The sequence below is a fragment of the Bos taurus genome, chromosome 6, assembly GCF_002263795.3.
Source record: "Bos taurus isolate L1 Dominette 01449 registration number 42190680 breed Hereford chromosome 6, ARS-UCD2.0, whole genome shotgun sequence".
Lineage (NCBI taxonomy): Eukaryota > Metazoa > Chordata > Mammalia > Artiodactyla > Bovidae > Bos > Bos taurus.
Window position 1 is genome coordinate 115,584,382 of NC_037333.1, and position 22,033 is coordinate 115,606,414.

Sequence of the window (22,033 nt, forward strand, 5' to 3'; positions counted from 1 at the left end):
TGAAGCCACAGCCAGTGGCCAAGCTGTCTGTTCTTTGTGACTTGCCGCTTCTCACTAGACGCCTGCCTGAGAGTCACATGGAAGGGTTTCCTCTCCCCCGTCTGCACGGCACTCTCAGAGCTACGGAGTGGCTGCGACCCCGGCCGTGTCCCGAGTGAGACTCTGAATGAAGCCCGGCTCTCGTCTCCCCTGGGGGCCTCCCTTCAGTGGCCACCTGAGCCCAGTGACTCAGGAGGAACTGGGGGTGGGGGTGGGGTGCTCTGGACAGGCTCTCTGGCCTGTAGACCCTGCACCCCACCCCAGCCCCTCCCTCCTGGGAAGGCATCTCCCCCTGGGGTGGCTGTCCGCTCCCCAGGCGCCCCAGCTGTTGTGTCCAGCCCCTCCGGGCCCTCGAGGCCTGCAGGCGGCCCTGCCCTCCCAGCGCTTTCACACCCTGCTGCTAGTCTGTGTTCCCGCCCGTCCACGTGTCAGCTCCTGAGGTCAGCGGGCTCTCCCACCTTTCCCGAGTTGATAGATGGCACAGGGCGGGATGCATGGGCAGGATCATCGTTTTTATTGAGCTGTTGCCGATGGGGGTCCAGAGACCCCACGTCCCGGAGTGGGGGTGAGGTGGTAGATAAAAGGCCACCAGAGGCCGTGCGGCCCCCTGGGGTCTCGGGGCCAATGCAGGCCCAGCGAGGGGGCACCTGCGCGCACACCTGCCACGGAGCCGCCTCCACCGGCTTCGTCTTCGGGCGGGGGACGGCCGGTCGCCTCCCTTCATGCCCAGCCGTGAGCCCTGCTCCCAGGAAGTTGTGAAAAGCACACGATTAACGTCAAAAGCCGCTTCCAGTACTGTCGACACTGACAATACCGGAGGGCAGATCCCAGGCGTTCTTACTGGGGAGCCGCCCAGCAGTGACCCTGAGTCCAGGGGCCTGGTGTCCAGGGAGGGGCTTTACGCCGGGGGGTCCCACGCCCGGGGGCTCGGGGCCGTTCAGGGGGCGTGGCCCAGGCCGGAGCTGTTCCGGGGGCGGGGCCCAGGCCAGGGGCGGGGCCCAGGCCAGAGGCGGGGCAGCTCCGGGGCGTGGCCCAGACTGTGGCGTGGCCCAGGCCGGGGGGCGGGGCCCAGGCCTGGGCCTTTCCTGGGCGAGGCCCGGGTCAGGGGCGGGGCCCAGGCTGGGGGCGTGGCCCGGGCCGTTCCGGGGGCGGGGCCCGGGCGGCCTAGACGCCGGACTTGGCGATGATGCGCTCGAGCAGACTCATCATTCGCTCCTGCAGCTGCAGGCTCTGGGCCTGCAAGACGCTGTGCTGGTCCAGCGCGCGGCGCACCTCGCGGCATGTCTCCTCCAGGGCGCGGCTCAGCCGGCGCTGCTCCTCCAGCAGGGCCTCCAGCAGCCGCAGCTTCTTTCTCTGCAGGTGGCCGCCCTGCCCCTTGCGCTTCTTCACAGGCCGCTCCTCCGACCTGGAAGGACAGTGTGATGTGGAAATGGCTGGGCCCTCCTTGTCACACAGCATTCCCACACCCACTGTGCTGGGTGGGCAAGGTGCACTCATGGTGGGGTGAGTGGACACCCAGAGGGACGAGGAAAACGCAGGGTGGGAGGGCCTACAGGGCAGACACCACCAGTTGGGGCCAGCCTCTGGCAGACGGGGGAACCCCTGCCTCCTGGCAGCCTGGAAGGGGCCAGCACACCTTGGGGTGAGGAGATGGGGACAGCAGGCCAAGGGCGGGGCCATAGAGGCCAGGCTCCCCTCCAGGACAGGAATCCTTCCAGGGTCAGGGCTGAAGGAAGCCCATCTCTCTGCTGTGAGTGGGGCCCCCAGGGGTGGCAGGGAGCTGCCAGACGCCCCCAGGCCCTGCCTGTCCCCAGCCTAGGCCCTCTGCTTCTGTGCAGGATTGTGGCCCAGCCACCCTTGGGAGCAGAGAGCACAGCCTGGACTCTGGAGGGAGAGGTGCCCCACGGCCCGGCCTGGCGCAGCACCGGGCAGCCGTCAGTCTGGGAAGTAGGCTCAGCCCACGGAAGCAACTGTCTGCCAGCGGCAGATCCCCTGCACCCCAGCCCGGCCACTAACAAAGGCGATTCTGTTGGGAGGTCTTTGCTGAGAAACCACCCCCCCGCAGGGAAGGGGCGCTGGACAACCGAGCAGGAGCCCCCAGATTCTGGGTGTCAGACTGGAGGGGCCCCCGAGATGCCTTCCTCACCCCACCCCCATCTGACAGACTTGAGACTGAGCTTGGGGGAGGCAGGACCAAAGCGCAAATGTACACTCTTCCTGTTCTCTTCTCCAATGGCCAACTTCTATTCACCAGTGAAAGCCCAGCCCAACGTGACCTCCTCTGGCTCCCTGGCCCCACACCACACCTGTCTGAGGGTGTCTTGAGGCAGGGTCAGCTCAGGGCTGGCAGGACGCCATGGATGGCAGAGGGGCTGGGCCCCCACTGCAGCCAGGCTCCAAGGACACCGTGGAGGCTCAGCCTGATGCCCCCTCCCTGGTTTTGAGAGACCAGCCAGCCTGGCAAGGCCAGGGAGAAGAGGTCTGCTTGGGGTGGGGGAGCTTGAGAGCCAGACACCGAGGAAAGGGCAGGAGGCTCGCCTCTGACTCCCAGCCTTTGCCAGAGAAGGTCCTGACTTATCCCCATTTTACAGACAGAGACTGAGGCCCAGAGAGATCATGGACTTTCCACACAGCTGAGCAGCGAGGGTGCAGGAGACGCGCTTGGGCAGTGAACTCGATGGCCCAGGCCTCGGCCCACCTGCCTCCCTGTCTCTGGCCTCCCTGCCCCTGAGGTGCGTGTGTGCCGCCGAGGCCTCTGCAGTCGGCCCTGGGTGGCAGAGACTGCCGCCGCCAGGACGGCCGCCTGACCCGTCTCGGGGGCGGGCGGTGGGGCGGGAGCGGGGCGCACACACACCTGAACTTAAGGGACAGTAAGCTGGAGGCGCTGTCGGAGCCGTCGTCCTGGAAGCGGCCTTCGTAGGAGCAGTGGTTATACGGTAAGTACAGAGGGGCGGACTTAGCAGACGGCGACAGGGACGCCTCGGTCTGGGACGTGGAGGGCCCCGGCTGCTGGCCGTCCGGCAGTTTGCCATCACAGGACTCGGGGACCTTGGCCAGAATCCTATCAATGGCTAGGTAATAGGGCCAGTCGGGCGGGACGGACTCGCTATCTGTCATGCATTTTAATTTCCTGAAACGAGAGACACAAGAGCCAAGGGTGAGAAACGGCTGCTCCTGGCCCTGCCCGCCCGGCCCGTCTGCAGAGGCGCGCTCGCGGGCGCCGGGCCCAGGGGGCCGTGCGGCACGGGCGTGGGCCACTCCTGGCCCTGCCCGCCCGGCCCCTCTGCACACGGGCGCCGGGCCCAGGGGGCCGTGTGGCACGGGCGTGGGCCACCCCCAGCCAGACAGGCCGCCCCGGAAACGTGGGCCAGGTGAGACCGGGTCAGAAAGAGGTCGGGCTCGGGACCCTACGCCGCTGCGGGCGTCGGCAGGCCCCACAGGCCCCGGTGTCAGGCTGGCGTCTCGAGCTGACCCCTAAAGTCCTCTCTTTGCTTTTCTGGAGTTTCTAAATTCTCTGCAATGAACAAATGCCGCTTTTTAATAAGTCAGTCAGCAATAATAAGAACACATGTGGTATAATACCAACATAGGAGTGAGATAAGAACACATGTGGTATAATACCAACATAGGAGTGAGATGTGGTATAATCTGTAACGCGAACGTAGAATGAGTCAGGTCACAGGCGTGTCCTGAGGAGGACGTCCCGGAGCAGGAGCTCAGGAGGGACGAGCACAGGCCTCGGTGGTCACGGCTCTGAGTCTGCGGCTCATCTCTGCCGCTTCGCTGTGTGAGCCTAGGCAGGTCCATTAACCTCTCTGAGCCTCGTGTCAGTAAAATGGGGATGATCCAAGTTGTGCTGGGAAGACCGGAGCAGACAACGCCCGGTGCCTGGCGAACAGCGAGCTGTCCAGATGACGTTCTTGGTACCAGGAGGGGGGGCGCTGACGCCCCCGGGGAGGGTCTGCTGCCCGCCTACGGTGGGCCCCGCCCGCCCAGGCCCTGCGTCCTGCCCTCCCCTGCAGACAGGCCCTGCGGTCCCTGAGCCTCGGCTGTCCCTGGGGAGGTGAGGCCATAGTGCAGGCCCCGGCCAGCGAGCGAAGGGGCCACAATGGGGTTGGCGTGGGCCTTCTGCCTCCCGAAACCCCGGCCACCACTGGCAGCCCCTCCACATTCCCCGTCCTTGCTCCTCCGGCTCTGGGGAGGACTCTGAGTGACAGGGTCCCCCACCGCAAAGTGGCTCCTGTCTCCCAAAAGGGTGCCCCGAGGTCAAGTCCCTGCCGGGGCGTGGCCACTGGTCACCCTGGTCCCTGGAGATGCGCTGACCATCTGAAAGCATCGCCCTGGCGGGGGTGTGCGGCTCGGGGCAGAGGCCGAGGGACATGGGGTCCTCAGCAGGGAGCCAGGACGGGCTGCTCCACCTCCCTGAGGGCAGGAGGGCGGAAGGCTGTGCCGGGTCCCAGGCCCCCCTCCAGCTCCTCCGGAAGCCCCCAGGTCCCGCTCTGGCCACCCGAGACAAAGCCTGCCCCATTACAGGGGGCCCCTGCACAGCACACCAGCAAAACACACTCCCTGGAACCAGGCCACCCCCAGGCTTCCTTCACAGACAATCTGTTTTTATACTTTGGCCACACGGAGCAGCTGGTGGGATCTTAACTCCCCAGCCAGGACTGAACCTGGGCCCCTAGCAGTGAGAGCGTCGAGTCCTAACCACTGGACCTCCAGGGAATCCCACCAACCACCTGCATATCAACTGTTTCCAGAATCCCTGGGGGGTCCTGTGGTTGGGACTCCGCAATTCCACAGACGAGTGCCCAGGTTTGATCCCTGGTCGAGGAACTAAGATCCCACAAGCTGGCGGTGCATTCAATAAATAAATAAAGATTGGCTTTGTTTTTGTTTTTTTTTTTTAAAGTTTTCATGAAAAAATAACTAAAGCCTCGGCTGTGGGCAGCTCTGGGTGGTGGGGGTCAGGGGAGGTGTCGGAGAAGGTAAAGAACCAGTCCCCCAGCCAGAGTGTCGGTCTGTAAGGTCCTCTGCGTGCGCACTCCGTCTCTTCAGTCGTGTCCAACTCTTTGTGAGACCCCATGGACTAGCCACCAGGCTCCTCTATCCATGGGCTTCTCCAGGCAAGAATACTGGAGTGGGCTCCATGCCCGCCTCCAGGGGATCTTCCCGACCCAGGGATCAAACCCAGGTCTCCTGCACGGCAGGCGGATTCTGCAGCGCTGAGCCCCTGGGGAAGCCCTCTCCTGCTCTGGGCCTTGGTGCCCGTCGGTGACGGCAGCTGAGAGGTGCCGCTGCGCACAAGACTGTGAAGCGCTATGCGCGTGCGGCCCCACCCCGCCGGCCACCCCCTCGTCTCCTGTGGCCGCCTCAGCCCACCTCCCCTCCAGGAATGGAAGAGGATCCCTCCCTGGGGCTCAGGAGGCGGCTTTCAGGATAAATAATGAATAACCCGGCCAGACGCCAATCAGAGCCGTGAGTCACGGAGTCAGATAGCAGGCCATAAAGCTGCCCACCCCAGCCCTGCTGCCCCCTCCCTGCCAGGCGCTGCGGGGTGGTGGCGGGGGTGGTAGGGGGCACATGGCTCGGCCCCGGCCTCGGACCACCTTTACCCCAGCGGCCGGCCTCCTCTGCTCTGCCCCGAGGCCTGGCTGGGGGCCAGGCTGCGGGTCAGAGATGAGCCTCTGGACGGGCCAGGCTCAGGACCGGCTCCTCCAAGACCGAGAAAGTTAAACTGATGCAACTGAAGCGGCCTTCAGTTGTCCAGGGCCCTGGGAGTCTCTGCACACCCCCAGGCCCCAGACGGGCTGGGAGCCATAGGCCAGGAGGGGCAGGGTAGGGGGATCCTCTCATCCACAGAGTGTGGCTCAAGGTGCCCAGGCCAACCTGCAGGGGCCTGTCCACGCCCCCCTGGCTAACCTCTGCTCCTGTCTGGGGCTGCCTGGACTGGGACCAGCGGGGTCCTCGTGTGTCCTCCTGGGAAGGCAGCCCCCTAACACGGACAGGCTCCTGGGGGCTGTGTGGGCCCAGCTTGCCCACAGGGCCCACTCTCTATGCCTCCCTGACTGCAGCCCAGCTCCTGCTCGACCTTCACCCCACCCGTGACCCCCTCCACCCCCATGACCTCTCACCTGCCCATGACCTTCTCCTCCCGGGGACCCCAGGCAGATAAACCTGGCCCCGCCCTCTGAGGTGCGGGGCACGGCCTGGAACTGCCCCCGCCCGAGCCATGTGCCTGGCAGTGACCCAGCCCCTCCCGAGGCAGCCAGGGTAGGGGCCCAGCGTGGGGCGGGGAGGGGGTAGAGGCGCGGACCCTCTTGGGTGCTCAGGGCCTCCACACCCCCTCCCCAGCCCTGAGGCCAGCGCTGTGCCCACAGTGGGCTCAGTGGACACCGGAGACAGCGGGTTCAGGGGCCTAGCGGCCCAGCCTCGGGTATCCTGCCCCCCGGCCGCCAGCAGTACCCTCCACCCTGCAGGGCCTTGGGGGTCTCCCTGTGCACCGCTCCATGGGGCCCACAGGTCCCCTCTTGCCTACACAAAGCTGGGACCCCCCCCAAGCCCCCGCCATCGTGACCCAGCAGGCCGCCCGCTGCCCACGGGCCTACCTGTACTGGAAGGTCATGTTGGTGATCTTGATCTTGATCTCCTCGCCCAGCCGGCGCTCGCCCGTCATCTCCAGCAGCTTGCTGGCCATCTTCTCGTACACCTTGGCGTTGCGCTTGGTCTGCTTCAGCTCGTCGAAGAACTCCTCCCAGACGAGCATGAGGCCGCGCATCTCAGCGTCCGTCCAGTTGCGGGCCCGCCGGTGCTTCTCAGCCTGCGGGGACACGAGGTAGCCCGGTACCTCGGCCGTGGCCATGCCCGGGGCACCTGTGGGGTTAAAGAGCGCGCTCGGGGCGGGCCGCCGGGGCCTGCACACCGCGGCGGGAGCCCTGCTCCTGGAAGGCAGCTCCTCGCTCAAAATGGGGCCTACATCTGACAGGCAGGAATTTAGTTAAAAGCTTTTAAACGGGAAACGTCATTTTGATGTCACGTTTCCATAGCAACAGAGCAACTGCATAAGCTACAACAACAGAAACCTTTTAACTGAAAGCGCAGGAATCGGGGCCGCCCTGACGGGCCATCAATACTGCAGCGAGCGGGCCAGGCCCAGAACAGGCGGCCCAGGCGCCCGGCCCTGCCTCCCAACCCCGGCCTGGCCGCCAGGCTGGCCGGCCCGGGGCCACTGAGTGAGGCCCCTCTGCTGGGAAGATTGGGCTCGGGTGGCCAGGCCCCACTCTGCCAGGGGCCCAGGGAGGGCCCAAGATGGGGGGCTGGGGTGCAACGGAATGAGGTAAGAGGCGGAGAGGGAGACCCAGAGTAAGAGAGACGGGAGGACAGACAGACAGACAGGAGACTGGCACAGGAACACACGCTTTGGGACCTGCAGAGACACACGTGTGCAACGCCCACCCGCCCGCATGCCCCACGCACGGCCATCCTCCAGCCAACGGCTCACACTTAACAGTACAAACGCCACCACCACCAGGCTGGGCACCAGCAGCTGTAGCAGACCCCTGGCTTGGTCACTGTCTGCTTCTTCCCCTCCTCAAGGGGCATGGCTGCCGGCCTGGGCGACATGGTAGCCTGGGTGACTTGGCACGGGCCGAGGAGCCAGCGCAGGGCTCGAGGCACAGGGTACCTGGGAGCAGATGGTGCCATGAACAGCAGGGCCCTGTGGGGCTCCCAGGCATGGGAGCCTTTTTGTCCCCCATCCCTGATGGACAAGACTCTGTGGCCTGCTCCGCATTCCGAAGGGCAGAGCGGTTGCTGATCGGAGGAGGGACAGGACAGGCCCGTCAAGATGAGCAGGAGACAGACCACTGGAGACCCTGCACAAACGGTGAGCTCATCAGCAACCCCGCCTTTTGGAAAACTTGCAGAAGCAGAAATGAAGACTTGCTACTGCCTTGACCCTTATCACAGACCCCTGCCTGACTATAACCTCTGCCTACACACCAGGGAGCGGGGCACAGCCCTTGAGGTGCTAGTGAAACCGCTGACCTCAGTTGGGGCTTAAAGCCACGTGTCTGGGAACGTAAACCTGGCCAAAACCCTGCTGGAGACTCGACCCCAAGTGGCCGGGACTCCAACTCGGCCACAACGCGTGCTCTGCCAACTGAGATCACAGGCCTGATGTCAGGACCTAATGAAGCTCAGGTCTCTGATGTCTCATTGCAGAAGGAATTCAGCGAGAGACAAAGTGATAAGGAAGAAGCGGATTTATTCAGAGAGAAACACTCCACAGAGTGTGGGCTGACGCAGAGGGCAAGCAGCCTCGCAATGTCGTGTGGTTAGCTTTTCCTGAGTTGGGAAGGTCCCCTGGCGAAGGAAATGGCAACCGACTCCAGTATTCTTGCCTGGAAAATCCCATGGACAGAGGAGCCTGGCGGGCTACAGTCCTTGGGGTCACCAAGAGTCAGACGTGACTGAGCGACTTTCACTTTTGTTTTTTACGAGCTGGGTAATTTCACAGGCTAATGTTGTTCAGTCGCTCAGTTGTGTCTGACTCTTTGCAGCCCCATGGACTGCAGCATGCCAGGCCTCCCCGTCCATCACCAACTCCCAGAGCTTGCTCAGACTCATGTCCATCGAGTCGGTGAGGCCATCGTGCCATCTCGTCCTCACAGGCTAACGAGTGGGAGGACTGTGCCAACTGTTTTGGTGAAGCGGTGGAGATCTCCAGCAGTTGGGCCACTGCCCACTTTTCGGTCTCTGAGGGTCAGCCCTGGGACTGCCATGGTGCCTCTGGGTGTGTCGTTTCGCTTGCGGATGTTACAGAGAGAGTGGACGGAGGATCGGGGTCTAGCTGAAGTTGACTTGTCTGCCACCTTGGACCCACTCGACTCTAATCAGCTTATGTTGTGTCCTCGGTCTGTGCCATTCTTTCAGAGGGTGCGCCCTGCCCCTCCCTCCTGTTTGACTAGCTTTGCCTGGAGAAGTAAAGCCACCCTTTCCTTCTCCTCTGAGACTCTGTCTCCACGTTTCTGTTCGGCATTGGTGCACAGAGTGCCGAGATTTGGACAACAGCGTATTCCCACCCGTCCTGCAGCCGGACCATCTGCACCCAGACCTGCCTTGTGTACGGGGCTCGGTGGGGTGCTCCCTGTACCCCCAGGACCCCACAGAAAAGGCCTTGGTGAAGCCTTGCTGAGTAAAGCTATGGACTCTGAAAGACTGACCTCAAGTAACTCTCCCCTCCCTTCCCAGTCGGTGGCCTGGATTTTGCCTTCGGGCTTCCTGGCAAACTCTTACTCGTTCTCCAAACCGTGTTCTGGCAACACCTTCGCTCTGAAGTCCTGCTGTTCCACTTTGGTCCTTCCTCCCATTTTCCCTCCTGCAAACTGAACCTCCGGTGAGCCAGCCGTTTCCTGTCTGCCCTCCAGCTGTGTGACCCTGGGTTAAGAACACTTGCAAAGACAACAGTCTTAAGAATGCGAGCTCGCTGACCATTGGCCCCTGTTCTAAGCGCAGTGTGTCTGTTTTCAGCTTTGACCCTCATGGCATTCTTGTGAGGGAGGCTGGCGCTGCTGTTATTCCCATTCTGCAGATAAACAGCCTGAGGGACAGAGGTGAGGCCACCCTGCGGGCAAGGGGCCAAGCTGGGCTCCGAATCCAGGCAGGCTGGCTCGGTGCCGGGTCTGACCTGTGCTCCCCGGGAAGGACACGTCAGGCCTTCTCTGCCCACGGTCCTGGGCAGGGTCTCACAACCCATGCTGCCTGCCTGGGCAAACGCTCCCATTGTGCCCTGGAGGCCTGGGGAGGCCCCCTAGTGCGACCCTGGACAAAGTGGCCTGGCCAGCCCCCTCCTCAGGCCTCCGCCAGACTCAACTGAGGCTCAGTCCCAAGATCTTGGGGGCAGACCTCCACGTCACACCTGCTGGCCGGGCTATGATGACCACACAGAGCCCCTGTCCTGCCCCCCGGCCAGTGTGCTGCGAGGGTTCTGGGGGGGCGCTGAACTTGGGGAAGGGCTCACAGAGTGCAAGCTGAAAACCTCCCCAGGCACAGAGGGCCCTCCTCAGGCCTGCTGGGTACAGGGGAGTCCTGGCCTGAGCCGCCCAGGACAGGGAAGCCAAGCCTGGGGCCGGGGCCAGGGCGGTGGGGGGCTGGGTCCCTGAGGCTCTGGCTAGGTGACCTCACCCTGCACCTCCCCGTGTCCAGAGCTTGCCCTCTCACCCCGAGAGAGGGGCCAAAGCCCAGCTGGAAGGAGGAGAGGGCTCAGGATGGGGTGGGCCACCCGGGGCTCTCTCCTCCCTGCAGTCGGAACTTGGGGTGCAGAGGCAGAAGGCAGCAGGGTGTCCTGGGTCAGCACCTGGCCCTGCCCTCAGCTCCTGGTGGGAGCCCCTCCCTGTCGCAGCTTCTGAGGTTTCCTGGGGACACAGGGCACCCCTGCCTGGCCACACAGCACCTCCCGGGAGGGCTGACAGCTGCTACGCCCCTCGACCAGGCACCTGGCCCACTCAGTAGTGTCTGCAGAGTGCGTGAGGGATGAAAGGCCCACCTCCTCCAGGTAGTCCTCCCCAAGCCCCTCTTAGATAAAGGATTTAACCTACCAGGTGGCCTGAGAGCTGATTCTCTGCCCCCAGAGCCTGGGGTAGCCCTGACTGTCCTCCAGGTGGATGTTCCCTCAACCCCGACCCCCAGAGCCGAGCAGGTCTGCCTCATAGCAACCCCCAGCGCCCAGGCAGGGCTCCGAGGGGAGGCAGGCCAAGCTCAGGATTTCAACCTGCCTCAGCCAACTACAGACACAGCTTGGTCAGACCACCCCCAGCCCTGTCCTCACAGACACCTGCCTGGACAAGTGACCCCACCGGACATGGGCTGGTGCAGAGGGCACAGCTGCAGCTCCGAGGCCCCTCCCTGCCCTCCCCTCTCCTCGGGGCATTTGGAGAGGGCACAGGCCGGCATACTGGCCCGGCTGCGGAGTGGTCATCAGGAGGCGCTGCCGCCCTAGGTGCCCAGCTTGGGCAGCCCCAGGGCAGCAGGTCCCAGTGCCTCTGCAGGGGCAGCTGTGGGCCTGGGGCAGCGCTGCTGGTATGCAGGGCCAGTGATCACCCCCTGCTGGCAACCAGCCGACGGGTCCCGCAGAGGCAGGGTAAATGGCTGGGCTCCAGCATCTCCACTGAGGTTTCAGGGGTGCTGGAAAGCCTCGGGTGTGGGGCAGGGGGGCGCTCGCTTTGGCCTGCAAGGACAAGAGGGAGCCAGGGGGAGACGGAGGCAGGCCAAGCTCTCGGCAGCCCGTGGGAAGGCCCTGTCTGCCCTTGGTGGGGTGTGGACGGGGGCTGCGTACCTTGGCACAGCTGCATGGCCTGTGGGGACCCTCAGGCTCTGCGTGCCAGGGAGGCAGAGGGCCTGGGGCCAGGCGTCCAGCAGCACCTGCAGAGAGAAGGGTGGTCAGGCCTCAGCGGGAGGGGCCCGGGCACGCAGGGGAGGCCGGCGCCCTCCAGGGGCCCAAAGCAGGAAGGGGCATCCCTCAGGGGCCTCCAGCACCTCACCGGGGGCAGACGGCAGGGAGCCAGGCCCATCCCAGGAGGTGGCAGTCCTTACGGCAGCATTAAGGCCCCCAGCCGGGTGGAGGTGGGCAAGCACAGGGGGTGTGGGGCTGGGTCCAGGCCAGGGGCGAGCGGAGCAGGAGGGTGGGCTCTGCTGGGCACAGTGACCCGCCTGGCAGCACCGTCCTCTCCCCACGGGAGCCCAGACCCTTAACTCTCGGTCCTCAGTGGGCATGCCCAACCCTGAGTCGATGGCTCTACCACACTGGGCCGCCCCTACCCTGAGTGCCCCAGGGCCAGGACGAGTGCAGGCCCAGTCGGCGGTTATCTGCTCACAGCTTGGCATGGAGGCTTGGCAACGCCTGCCCTAGAGGACGTGGCCAGGAAGGGGGGACCACACCTGGGTAGCCCCCGGGTTCCTGCTCGAAAGGCCAGTGGGGATAAGCTATCCTGGGCGAGAGGCCAAACTGCAAGGCCCCCAGGCTTGTGGGACCCCAGGCACCCCTGTGGTCTGCCAGGAGCCTTGGTGACTCCACAAAGCCAGCCCACCTCTGTGCCCATGGGCCCCTGGCAGGAGGCCCCTTCCAGCAGCGCCCGGGCCACCCTGAGGGGCGAGGCTGGACCAAGAACCCCTGGGCCCAGAAGGGCTTTCCAGGTTCAGGTCAGGAAGCAGGGGGTGGGCTGCCCTCTACCGAGGGCACCTGTGCTGGGCGGCTACAGGGTGAGCGGGACGTTGTCGCTTCCTTCCAGGGCGTCTGGGGCCCTCGTCTAAACACGGAGGCCAGGGCGTGGCCGCCTCACCCAGACCATGGCGGGCAAGGAGGGCTCAGCCCCTCCCAAAGGGGAGGCTGCTGGGGCCTGCGGCGTGTTGGGGGAGACGGGCCTGTGAGCTGACCTCTTCCCACACGCACAACGGGTGCACACACACTCGCGGCCTGGCCACTGGAACAGCACCACGAGGGCAGCGCCCACACGTGCCATGACCAGGGCACAGGCCAGGCTTCCTAAGCCCGCTGCCTCTCTCTCTGGGCACCCGCTGTGGTTGGGCTGGGGGCTGCCCACTCCCACCAACACCCTGGGACCTGGGAAGCCTTCGGCAGACTCTGTGGAGCACCCATCCCAGGCAGTCCATGACCTGGGTCTCTGCCTCCGCAGGTGGTGTAACCTGTGGGCTGTGACCCTGCACGGCCGGCGCTCCCCAGGAGGGGCTGGGAGGGCTGGTGCCCGCGCAGCTGACTGGAGAGGATTCCTGGAGGAGCTGGTGTTTCCAGCGGGAAGAACATACCAGCTCAGATGGACGGGGCAGCCTCACCACTCGGTCCCAGGGCACGGGGGCCGGTAGCCAGTGAGGCGACAGGGGCAGCAGGGCCACGAGGGGCTCCAAGGTCAGGTCACAGGCCCCATGTGAGCCCCCAGGACCTGTGCCCGCTGTGACCACCCCTCCAAGCTGGGGCCTGGGGCGAAACCACACGGCCCCTACAGGGATTCGACATAACCACCGCAGCCTCTGCAGCCTCGGGCACTGGTGGGGGGCTGCCCCCGTCCCCGCAATACCCAGCACCTGGGTCCCATAGCGCTGGGCTCCTGCTGGTGTGGTCTGCCGCCCCCTGCGGGGGCAAGGTTCCCCATAAGCAAAGCAGGCCTCACACGGCAATTTACTTTTTTTTCTTTTAATTCATATGTACAGTATTTGTAGCCGTTTAAAAAATTAAAATATACATCTCATGTCAGAGCTTCGCTCTCTTCTCACAGACAAGCCTGGGCCAGGCTCCGGGATGCATCCATCACAGCCCTGTGGGTGCCCGGTGTGTGCATGGTGGGGACCCTGGCGGTGGACAGCGTGGGCTCCAATCCTGCTGGAGGACGGTCACCCGTGGAGCGTGCTGAGCCCACCCCCTGCGGAAGGTCCCTGATGCTACACTCCTCTAGGCCAGCGGCCACCCGCCTGCAGCAAGACAGCTGCAGCGACTGTCGGGGGCCAGGGGCTCCTTCGGCAGCATGACTGAGTGCCAGACGCACAGGCCCCTCCGTGGCTGCCCCCGCCTGAGCCCAGCCCCCGGGCTCCCCCGCTGAGCCCAGGCCTGTGGCACCAGGCAGCGGGGAGGGGCGGGGGGGGGCCGGGGGGCGGTCCCCTCCAGGTGGGGCCACCCCAAGCTCTCCGGGGAGCGTCAGTGACCTTCAAGGTGGTTCTTGCACCCCCGCCGTCACTCCAGCGTGCAGGACCACCGAGCATCACCCTCGCCAGGACCTACCGTTTCGGGCACAACGCAGAGGGGGACAAAAGGCAAAGCAAGGTCACGCGCCAGGAAGAGACGCCCATGGCACCGAGAGGGAGCAAGTGCACTCCTCCAAACCACAAAAGAGTAACCATGCTGAACGGCCCGGAGGGGCTTCCCCAAGACGGCCGTGGGCAGCTCTGCTAACCCGCGGTGAGCTGCCTGCACCCCTGGGCTCGGCAGTGACACCCGGCCACAAGTGGGGTTGGGTGCTACATGCCGGGTGTCCGGAGAATCCCAACACCATCCTCGCCTCCCAGGAGGATGCGTGTGCTGTAGGAAGGCGAGGGGACAGCGGGGAAGGGCACCTGGAAACACCCCCTCCCCCTGCCCAGCTCAGTGGGGCCGCCACAGGACCCATAGGATAAGACGCACAAGCACCTCGCCCACCAACACCCTGGTTTCGCTCAAATCTTCCCTGTGTCACCAGCAGGAAAACAAACCGCATCCTCGCCGCCCCCTAACGACCCTTTCCACACAGTCTGGGGTGGTGAGGTGACTGCTGCCAGACGCAGACTTTAGTCCACTCGGTCCCTCTCAGACAGCTGACAAGCGGGCCCATCTCTCAGACGTCTCAGCCACGCGGCCCACCCTGTGGGGCAGGTCTGAGTAAGGTCAGCTTCTGCAGAGACCTGTTGGCCGCCCTCAGAGGCCCGGATGGAGACACAGGTGCACACCCCCACACATGTACCCTCCTCCATGGATAGTGACCTCCCCGAGCACTGGCACCCACCCTGGGGCAAGCCAGCGGGTCTCTGGGTGGCACCGATGGCCAGAGCTGGCTGCAGCTCCTCGCTGAGTGCTGACAGTCACGTGGGAAACCCAGGCAGGCCCTCGCCCAGCTGTGCCTGGCGCTCGGACTCCGAAGGGGACCGGCCCCCCGCTCCACGCTCACAGGCTGTCTCTAACAAGTGCAAACACCTAAGCGCAGACAGCACGGGCCTGCGACACGTCTGCCTTGGAGGTGCTGAAGGGACCCTGCGGGTGAGGGCAGCAGTTCCAGAACTCCCCGTGTTCATGGTCACTCCAGCAGGCTTGCGCCTGCCACGGTGAGGATGAGCCCAAGTGAGAGGCAGGGGAGCAGGGACGTCACTTCTGTGGAGTCGGAGCTCCGCCCTCAAGGCCCTGGCCGGCTTCTGACCCACGTCCACCGCTCACACTACTGGGCCCTCTGCAGGGCGCCCGGATACAAGGGCAGCTCTGAGGAGGGGCTCCCTGCGCACGCTGACCCTGGCTGGCCCCAAACTGCCTGGCTCCGGGGGTGGGGGCTGGGGCCTGCACCCATAGGAGGTGTGTGCAGCGGGCGGTGTGCCGCAGAGACAGGCGTGAGGTGCACCTGAGGCCTCCTCCCCCTACAGACCCTGGACGACGGCTGCATGTCAGCCCCGCTTGCCGAGGAGACGCCCAACTGGACGCACCTGAGCTCCTGACCAAGCTGCGTGTCGTGCCGCTGACCACAGGGCCGGCTGCCCCGCGGCCCTATAGAGCCGCCTGGAAGGGCTCCGCCAGCCCCCGGCCACGCACACTCCACTGAACTGCTCTGGGTCCAGGAACAAGCTGGGCCAGGGCCTGGAGTAGGGGTGGCGGTTGTGCCCGGCGCCCCCTGCCCAGCACTGGCCCCGCGAGCACAGACCTGTGCTCTCCCGAGCTGAAAGGAGGCCCCGCTGATGGACCGAGGGGCGAGGTGGCGCTGGGGTCTTCCTTGACCAGCCGCTGGGACACCGTGCTCTGCTCCTGACACAGTAAGCTGCTGTGCCCTCGGGGCTCCCGGCCAGTGAGTGGCTGGGCCCATGACGCAGGAGGGACACAGGCCTGGACGCCAACACCTGCCAGCCAGCCCCGGGCAGGCCAGAGCCCAGGTCAGGGCAGGCGCAGGGGGCTGGCCTGCTTGGCTAACTGCCCACATGCTGTCACCGCCAGAGAGTGGCCCGTGCCCGGAGCCGACCATGCACAGCCAGGACAGCCAGGTGGGCACCTTCCCCGCCTCAGCAGAGCAAGGACTCCTGACCAGCACAGCAGAACTGCCCTGAACTCCAAACGGGAACTCTTATAAAAGAGGGTGGCATGGTGGAGGCTTAGGGCTGCCAGCCAGCCAACCCCGCGGGTGGCGGGGAGGACAGACCCCGTCCACCTGCTCAGAGACTGTGACATGCAGTGCTGACCTGGCGATGCACAGACTGTACACGGGCGTAGAAAGTTACCTTAAAATTAATCTCTTTACTGATAGAATTAAACTTTAAATCCTGAGAAGACAGAGACGGGAAGGACAGTGCAAACTGTCGCACTCCCAGCCCCCCCGCCTGGCCAGACCCGGCATGCGTGCCCTGCGGAAGCCCGAGACACCCCAGGACTCCGCATCTCGGAGCCTGTGGCGTCCCCTCCCGCCTGCGGGACAGCGGAGGGCTCATGGCTCGCTGGCAAGAGCAGAGGAATCCTGCCCCCCGGGCAGGAGCGGCTGGGACCTGGTGACAGCCGAGCGCTGGACGGGAGGAGGGTGTAAAGAGCGGGCGGCTGGCTCCTACACCAGCTCCAGTCCGAGGCCCGCCACAGCAGCTCCCGCCCCGAGAGGACTCAGGCTCAACCCCAAACGTTACCGCGTGTGCCCTGCACGCAGCTTCGCCACCACGTGGCGGGACGCCCGCCCCCTGGCTCCCCGGAGAGAAGCCCATGCTGCCTGCTGCCTGGCACAGGCTGGGCCCCGCGGTCCAGGGGCCACCTCGTCGCCACCCGCATGGGCACTCAGCATGCAGCGGCCTTCTGGACGCTCCGCAGACAAGCCAGCAGGCGGTGGTATGGGTTTCCGGGCACGGCGACCACCTCGAACACGGACTGGAAGGCCCTGCGGTCGAGCTCCTCCTCTATCTGGTGTCGGTAGAAGTCCGTGGCCACCAGGCAGAAGAGGTTCACGTCCACCTGCTCCAGCTTGCCCATCCTGCTCACAACGTGCGGGAGGCTGGCCGGCCAGTTAAGGGCGCAAGACGGCAAGCTTGGGGAAACCTGTTCCTGTGCTCCCGGGGGTTCTTGCCTCCCCCAGGGCTCCGGCCCCGACACAGGCCTGCGGACAGCGGAAGCACCGGGGGGGCTCCCCAAAGCCGCAAAAGCAGCGGCCCAGGGCTGGGCGGCAGCTGCCTCCTGTCTGGGTCTGGCCCCTTGAGCCAGAGGCTCCGCCCGGGGAGTTGGAGCCCCCGCCCCGCGGGGCCGCCCCTCACGCAGGGCTTACCTGGCCTGGTTCCCGCACACCCAGCACAGAGCCATGCCGCCCGGCCAGGCCGCTCTCCGCTCCAAGGCTCTGCGGTCTGTCTGGGGAAGGCTGATGGGAGGGGCCATCCCCTTTTGGCAGCCAGCGTGTTGGGGGCGGGAACTGGATCTTCACTGACTTCAGCGTTTGCCCAGGAGTGATACACAGCACGTGACAAGGGCTAATGAGAAGCAGCGTGAGCGGCCCGCCCAGCTGACAGGCCCGCAGGCAGCCATGGGGGCTCCTCTGGGGGCCTCCCTGCTGCGCGGCCACTCGGCGCAGGGAACCACGGGCTCCTGTTTCTTGGTCTGTGCCTCACTCTCTTGGGGTTTAAGGGACGCATCACCCTGACACCTGGGCTCCCTACTGAACGTGGGCTTCCAAAACGCTGACGCAAATGTCAACCAGGGTGCTGACGGGACGGCAGGGCTGCCCGGGGCCCAGAACCAGGCAAGGATACATCGCCGAGACCCACGGGCTGGTGGACGCGCTGACGAAGAAGCAGGAGAGACTCCACATGGCCATGGCGACTGGGCTCCGCTGCGTGAAGTTGGAGAGGGACAGCATGACCCAGTCCCGCACCATGGGCGATTGCCCCGCGCCGTGCAGCGTCTGGAACACCTGCGAGAGGCCACCCCATCAGCGCCGGCCGGGGGGAGCTGGGGGCCCGGGGCCTGGTCTGGGCGCCCTGCCCCGGCCCCTCACCTGGTACACGACGGTGGCCATGAACTGCGGGTATGGCTGCTGGCTGGACAGGAACTCGCCGATGACCTTGTTCATGACGTCCTGGGGCGGGAAGAAGTCGTCCAGGAACTGGGGCAGGACGCGTGCCACCACGCGGGCTTCGCAGGGGAACCCCTTCCGGATCCTGTGGTGGGGGGGAGCGTGGATCAGAGCCCGTCTCGCCCACACTCCCCAGCCCGGGGGCTCCTGATCCGGCTGGCATGCTGAAGTAGCAGCAAAGATGGCTAGGGCGGTGACATCACGGCATGCCACAGCCCCTTGTGACAGACCAGCGTCCTCCTGAGGCCCTCAAGCGCGCCTGTGCCCCTGGAACCCATCAGCGCCCTGCCAGGCCCTCTTCGTGGCAGGCCCTCTTCCCTGCCCCAGTGCTCTTGGCTGCCTGCCCTCAGCAGACCCGTGGCTGGTCCCTGGCACAAGGCCCTCCCAGGGCCAAGGGGCAGCCAGCAGGCTACTCAGGCTACTGGCCATCGGCACACCTCCGCTGGCCCTCCATGTCCATGTGTTCCGCGTGCAAGCCCCACCTGCAGGAAGCTGAGCACACACAGGCCTCGGGGGTGCGGAAGTGGGTCCTCTGCACCAGCACACACGAGGGGCCAGCGCGTCACACCCTGGAGCCCGTGGGGGTGGCCCCCAGAACCAATCAAACAGGCGCCTGTGACTGAGAAGCACCGGAAGGGACCTGGAAACCAGCCCGGTGTGCCCACTCCACCTGCCTGCAAATGCCAGCCGTGACCCGCAGGCGTGAGACCCGCAAGGGAGAGTCAGCGCTGTCGACCCAGCGTCCCCCACACGTGCGAGCGTGGCCAGGCTGAATGCCGGCCCTGCATGGGCGGACGTGCTCATCTCGCAGCACGCCTGGCACATGAGCCCCCGCGGGTGGGGCTAAGCGTGGGCGCCCTGCATGCCCCCGGGCTTGGTGAGTGTGAGCGCGGGACTGAGGACGTGCGCTGAAATGGGCAACGAGGGCGTAGCATGCTCAGTCCACTCTCCAGAGCACCTCATCCGGCCAGAGCACGCCTGGAGAAGGTTCTGTGGAGAGTGCTCTCGTGAGCACCCGGATGGTCACCTGCTGACCAGAGCTGACCAGAGCTGAGGGGCGCAGAGCAGAGCCAGCTTCCCTGAGGCCACAAACATGGCCTGAGAGGCCCAGGGCAGAGCCGGACGAGGCCCCCAAGCCGTCCTGGACCCCAGGGCACACATGTGGAGGCAGGCCGTCATCACAGGCTCTCAAGGATGCTGCCTGCTCGTAAGGCTGTCCAAGGGCCACGAGAGCAGCCTCCTTTTCACGAGGGCGGCCTCCTCCCGAGCCGCTGCTAGCGCAGCCCCCAGGCCCTTCTCTACAGGTGGCAGCTCAGACAGTCGCTTCGGTCTCCAAGCAGGCTCCAGGCCGTCTCCTCAAAGGCCCCCGACACCGCCACACTGCCCCTCGCCACCAGGACCTGGGCAGCACTTGGGACAGCCCTGAGCCACCTGAGCCCAAACCCGGGCGCTGGGTGCCAGGACGGCCCGCGGCACAGAGCCCGGGGCCCAGGCGGGAGCAGGCCGCCCCCAGCTGCGGGCAGGCGGGCTTGTGCTCACCTGTCAAAGAGGACAGACACCCGCTCCATGGCCACGATCACGGACTCGCTGTCGGGGGCGGCAGTGCTGGGCTCGGAGGCTCGGCCTGGACTGACTTTCTCCTTTCCTGGAACAGAGCCGTTTTGTGCCGCTGGTTTGTAAAACTGGATGGTTCTGGGAAGCGGGCCTGGAGCTCACACAGGAGTTTACGAACTCCTCCTGATGGTCTGATACCGGGGGGCGGGGGCCCGGCCCCCAGGGCCCAGCCGAGACACAGGGCACAGGGGTCAGACTGAGAACCGCTCCCAGACGGGGCTCTGACCCCACGCAGCTTGGTGGCCCAGAGAACTGGAGGGCCCCGCAGAAGCCCTGCGTCTGGAGCCCAGGGGCACCCGCGTATCGGGCTCACCTGTGTACATGCAGGTGAGCATGAGGCCCAGGGCCGCCATGGCGCGGTGCGGGCTGTGCACATTCACCCGGTCCACGCTCAGCTTGACCAGGGACTCTGCGTCTAGCCGGGAGAGCTGCTCGGAGAGAAGGAGGCGCTCCAGGCCCCGCAGGACGCAGTGGTAGACGACGGACGGGGTGGCCTCTTCGCTTCCAGACAGCATCACTCCACACATCTGCACGGGGGGAAGGCTTCCGGGTCAAAGGGCCGCCCAGCCTCCTCCCTGGTGGGAGCCTCTGCCGGCCCAGCCCCCAGTCGCAGAGCACAGCCCGGGCCAGCCTGGCTCACCTGTATGACGGAGGCCGAGAAGTCCGGGCCCACGTCCAGCGGGTAGTTCTCGATCAGGTAGAAGGCCGTGGCGCACATCACCAGCACGTGCTGCTGGCTGTGCACGCTCACGCAGCTGAAACCGATACGCAGCCAGGTGAGCGACACGCCCGCCGCGCTGTCTGCCAGCACTGCGCGCTGGCCTCCTGTCTCAGGGACTCAGCCAGCGTCCCTGTGAGGAGGGCACCCACGTGGGCCCCTGCTGGCGCCTCAGCCAGGGTCTGCTGTACGCGCACTTCTCACAGGCACCCCCACCCCCCACCCCATCGGACGAACCCGGGAGACCGCGGTGGGAGGCCGGCCACGCCCACTCACTGGGCTCTACCCTGGAGGTTGGAGAGGAGGTAGTCGGTGACGACAGGGACGAGCTGCTTGGCGGTGTCATCCAGGAGGTCGCACTCCAGCACGTACAGGACGCCGTGCAGGGCACCCATCGTGCTGGGCAGGTGGCTGCTCCGGAGCGCGCTCTCCAGCAGCCGGCTGACCGGTTCCGCCACAGCCTTGTCCTGGGCACAAGCACACGGCGGGCTGGGCAGGGCCCATACCCCAGGGGAGGCCCGGGAGGCTGGCCTCACGCCACAGGGGCCTGCGTGCAGGGCTGGGGTGTCGCGGGGGCCCCCAGCACCCCTATGAGTCAGGGCTCCCTGAGCCTCCATGTCACATCTGTGCTCACACCCTTCTCCTGGGGCTGGAGTTCAGTGTGTGAGTGACACAGGGACCCACGAGGCCGGCCCTGGGAAGAACCCCAGCCCTGAGTCTGTGACGGACTTCCCTGGGGACAGATCACCCCACCCAGGGACAAGCAACCACTGCTGGCTGAGGGCCTTGTCTCACTCTGCAAAAGCCTCAGAGGCTGTCTGACTACCCCTCAGCCCCCGGGAACTCTGCCCTGTGGTCCCCGCGAAGCTGACACTGCAGAGGACTCCCTTCCTCCCACCCACACCGAAGACCGCCAACCACCAGCAGAGCCCGCGGGGGCAGCTTTCATAACCTGGGGAAGTCTGGAGAAAAGCAGAGCTTGAGAACTCCGCGGCCGGGCTGCGTGGGTACAGCCACAGAGGACAGGGTCCCGTCCCAGCAGCGTGTCCCTGTCCTGGGGGAAGCAGTGCTGCCCCCCACCAGCGGGGGTTCACCCCAGGCCGACCCGTCCAAGCCTCTTCTTGAAAGCGTTACTCATTCCATTTATAGACAACACAGCTTAGCCTTGGGGATTCAGGCCTGAGCACAATTACCGTGAGAACGAGCCAGCAGCGAAACTCCCCGCTGAGACAAAAGGACCCCTCAGGCCTCCAGTCTAGCTGCCTCCAGCTCCCGCAGCAACCCAGGGGGCCCCACTTGGGCTTCGAACAGCAGAAGCCAGGGGACTCATCATCCCGCCCCTTGGACGGTGCTGCAGGGCACTGCAGGGGGCGGATGCGTTCTCAAGGGGGAGGACCTGGCCTCGTGCCCCCTAGGGCACAGCCGAGCCCCTGGAGGAGGCATCGCACCACCTCAGGACCCAGGGCCACGGGAGCCCCACTAGAGGCCCGGCTGGCACCCCACGCTCTGCAGTGACGTGGGGCCCCTCCTCCCGCGGCTGAGGCCCCGCACGCCCTCCGCTCACCATCCCGAGGACAGCGGCTGCTTTGCAGGTGGCGGGCACCAGGTACTGCAGAAGAATCTCGTCTTCCGAGGGGTGTACCTTCCGCAGCTCCGTCAGCGTCAGGTACATCGTCTCAAACTGGCTGCGCTCAGTGAACAAGTCCGAGACCACGAGGAGCTGGAGACGGACACGTGGTGGGAGGGGGCGGGTCACTCTGGGCTCCACACCCTGAGCAGAACCTGCACCAGAGCCTGGGCCCAGGAGAGAAGGGTGCCCGCGGCCTCC

General features: G+C 65.5%; 2 protein-coding genes and 1 non-coding gene across 4 annotated transcripts in view; all 3 read right to left on the reverse strand.

Moving 5' to 3' along the window:
- Positions 1-530: 530 nt before the first annotated feature.
- On the reverse strand, positions 531-17,544 carry MSANTD1 (Myb/SANT DNA binding domain containing 1). The gene is made up of 5 exons (XM_005208263.2): positions 17,073-17,544; positions 11,375-11,460; positions 6,648-6,912; positions 2,894-3,169; positions 531-1,444 (listed from the first exon to the last, which is right to left on the reverse strand). Exons 2-5 carry the CDS (start codon positions 11,388-11,390, stop codon positions 1,204-1,206), a joined length of 798 nt encoding a protein of 265 aa, XP_005208320.1. The 5' UTR covers positions 11,391-11,460; positions 17,073-17,544; the 3' UTR covers positions 531-1,203.
- The window catches only part of HTT (huntingtin), a 123,716-nt gene continuing 117,732 nt past the window's right edge, over positions 16,050-22,033 (reverse strand). For both annotated transcript variants that reach the window (XM_024993718.2, XM_002688430.6), the window contains 8 exons: positions 21,770-21,925; positions 20,482-20,672; positions 20,128-20,242; positions 19,801-20,014; positions 19,413-19,518; positions 17,796-17,958; positions 17,551-17,711; positions 16,050-16,805 (listed from right to left, as the gene is read on the reverse strand). In XM_024993718.2, the coding sequence (XP_024849486.1) occupies positions 16,592-16,805; positions 17,551-17,711; positions 17,796-17,958; positions 19,413-19,518; positions 19,801-20,014; positions 20,128-20,242; positions 20,482-20,672; positions 21,770-21,925 (1,320 nt within the window). In that variant the 3' untranslated portion in view covers positions 16,050-16,591. The remainder of the gene's footprint in view (positions 16,806-17,550; positions 17,712-17,795; positions 17,959-19,412; positions 19,519-19,800; positions 20,015-20,127; positions 20,243-20,481; positions 20,673-21,769; positions 21,926-22,033) is intronic.
- Positions 18,813-18,879, reverse strand: MIR2451 (microRNA mir-2451). The gene has a single exon (NR_031195.1). It is a non-coding gene; the product is annotated as a microRNA mir-2451 (primary transcript).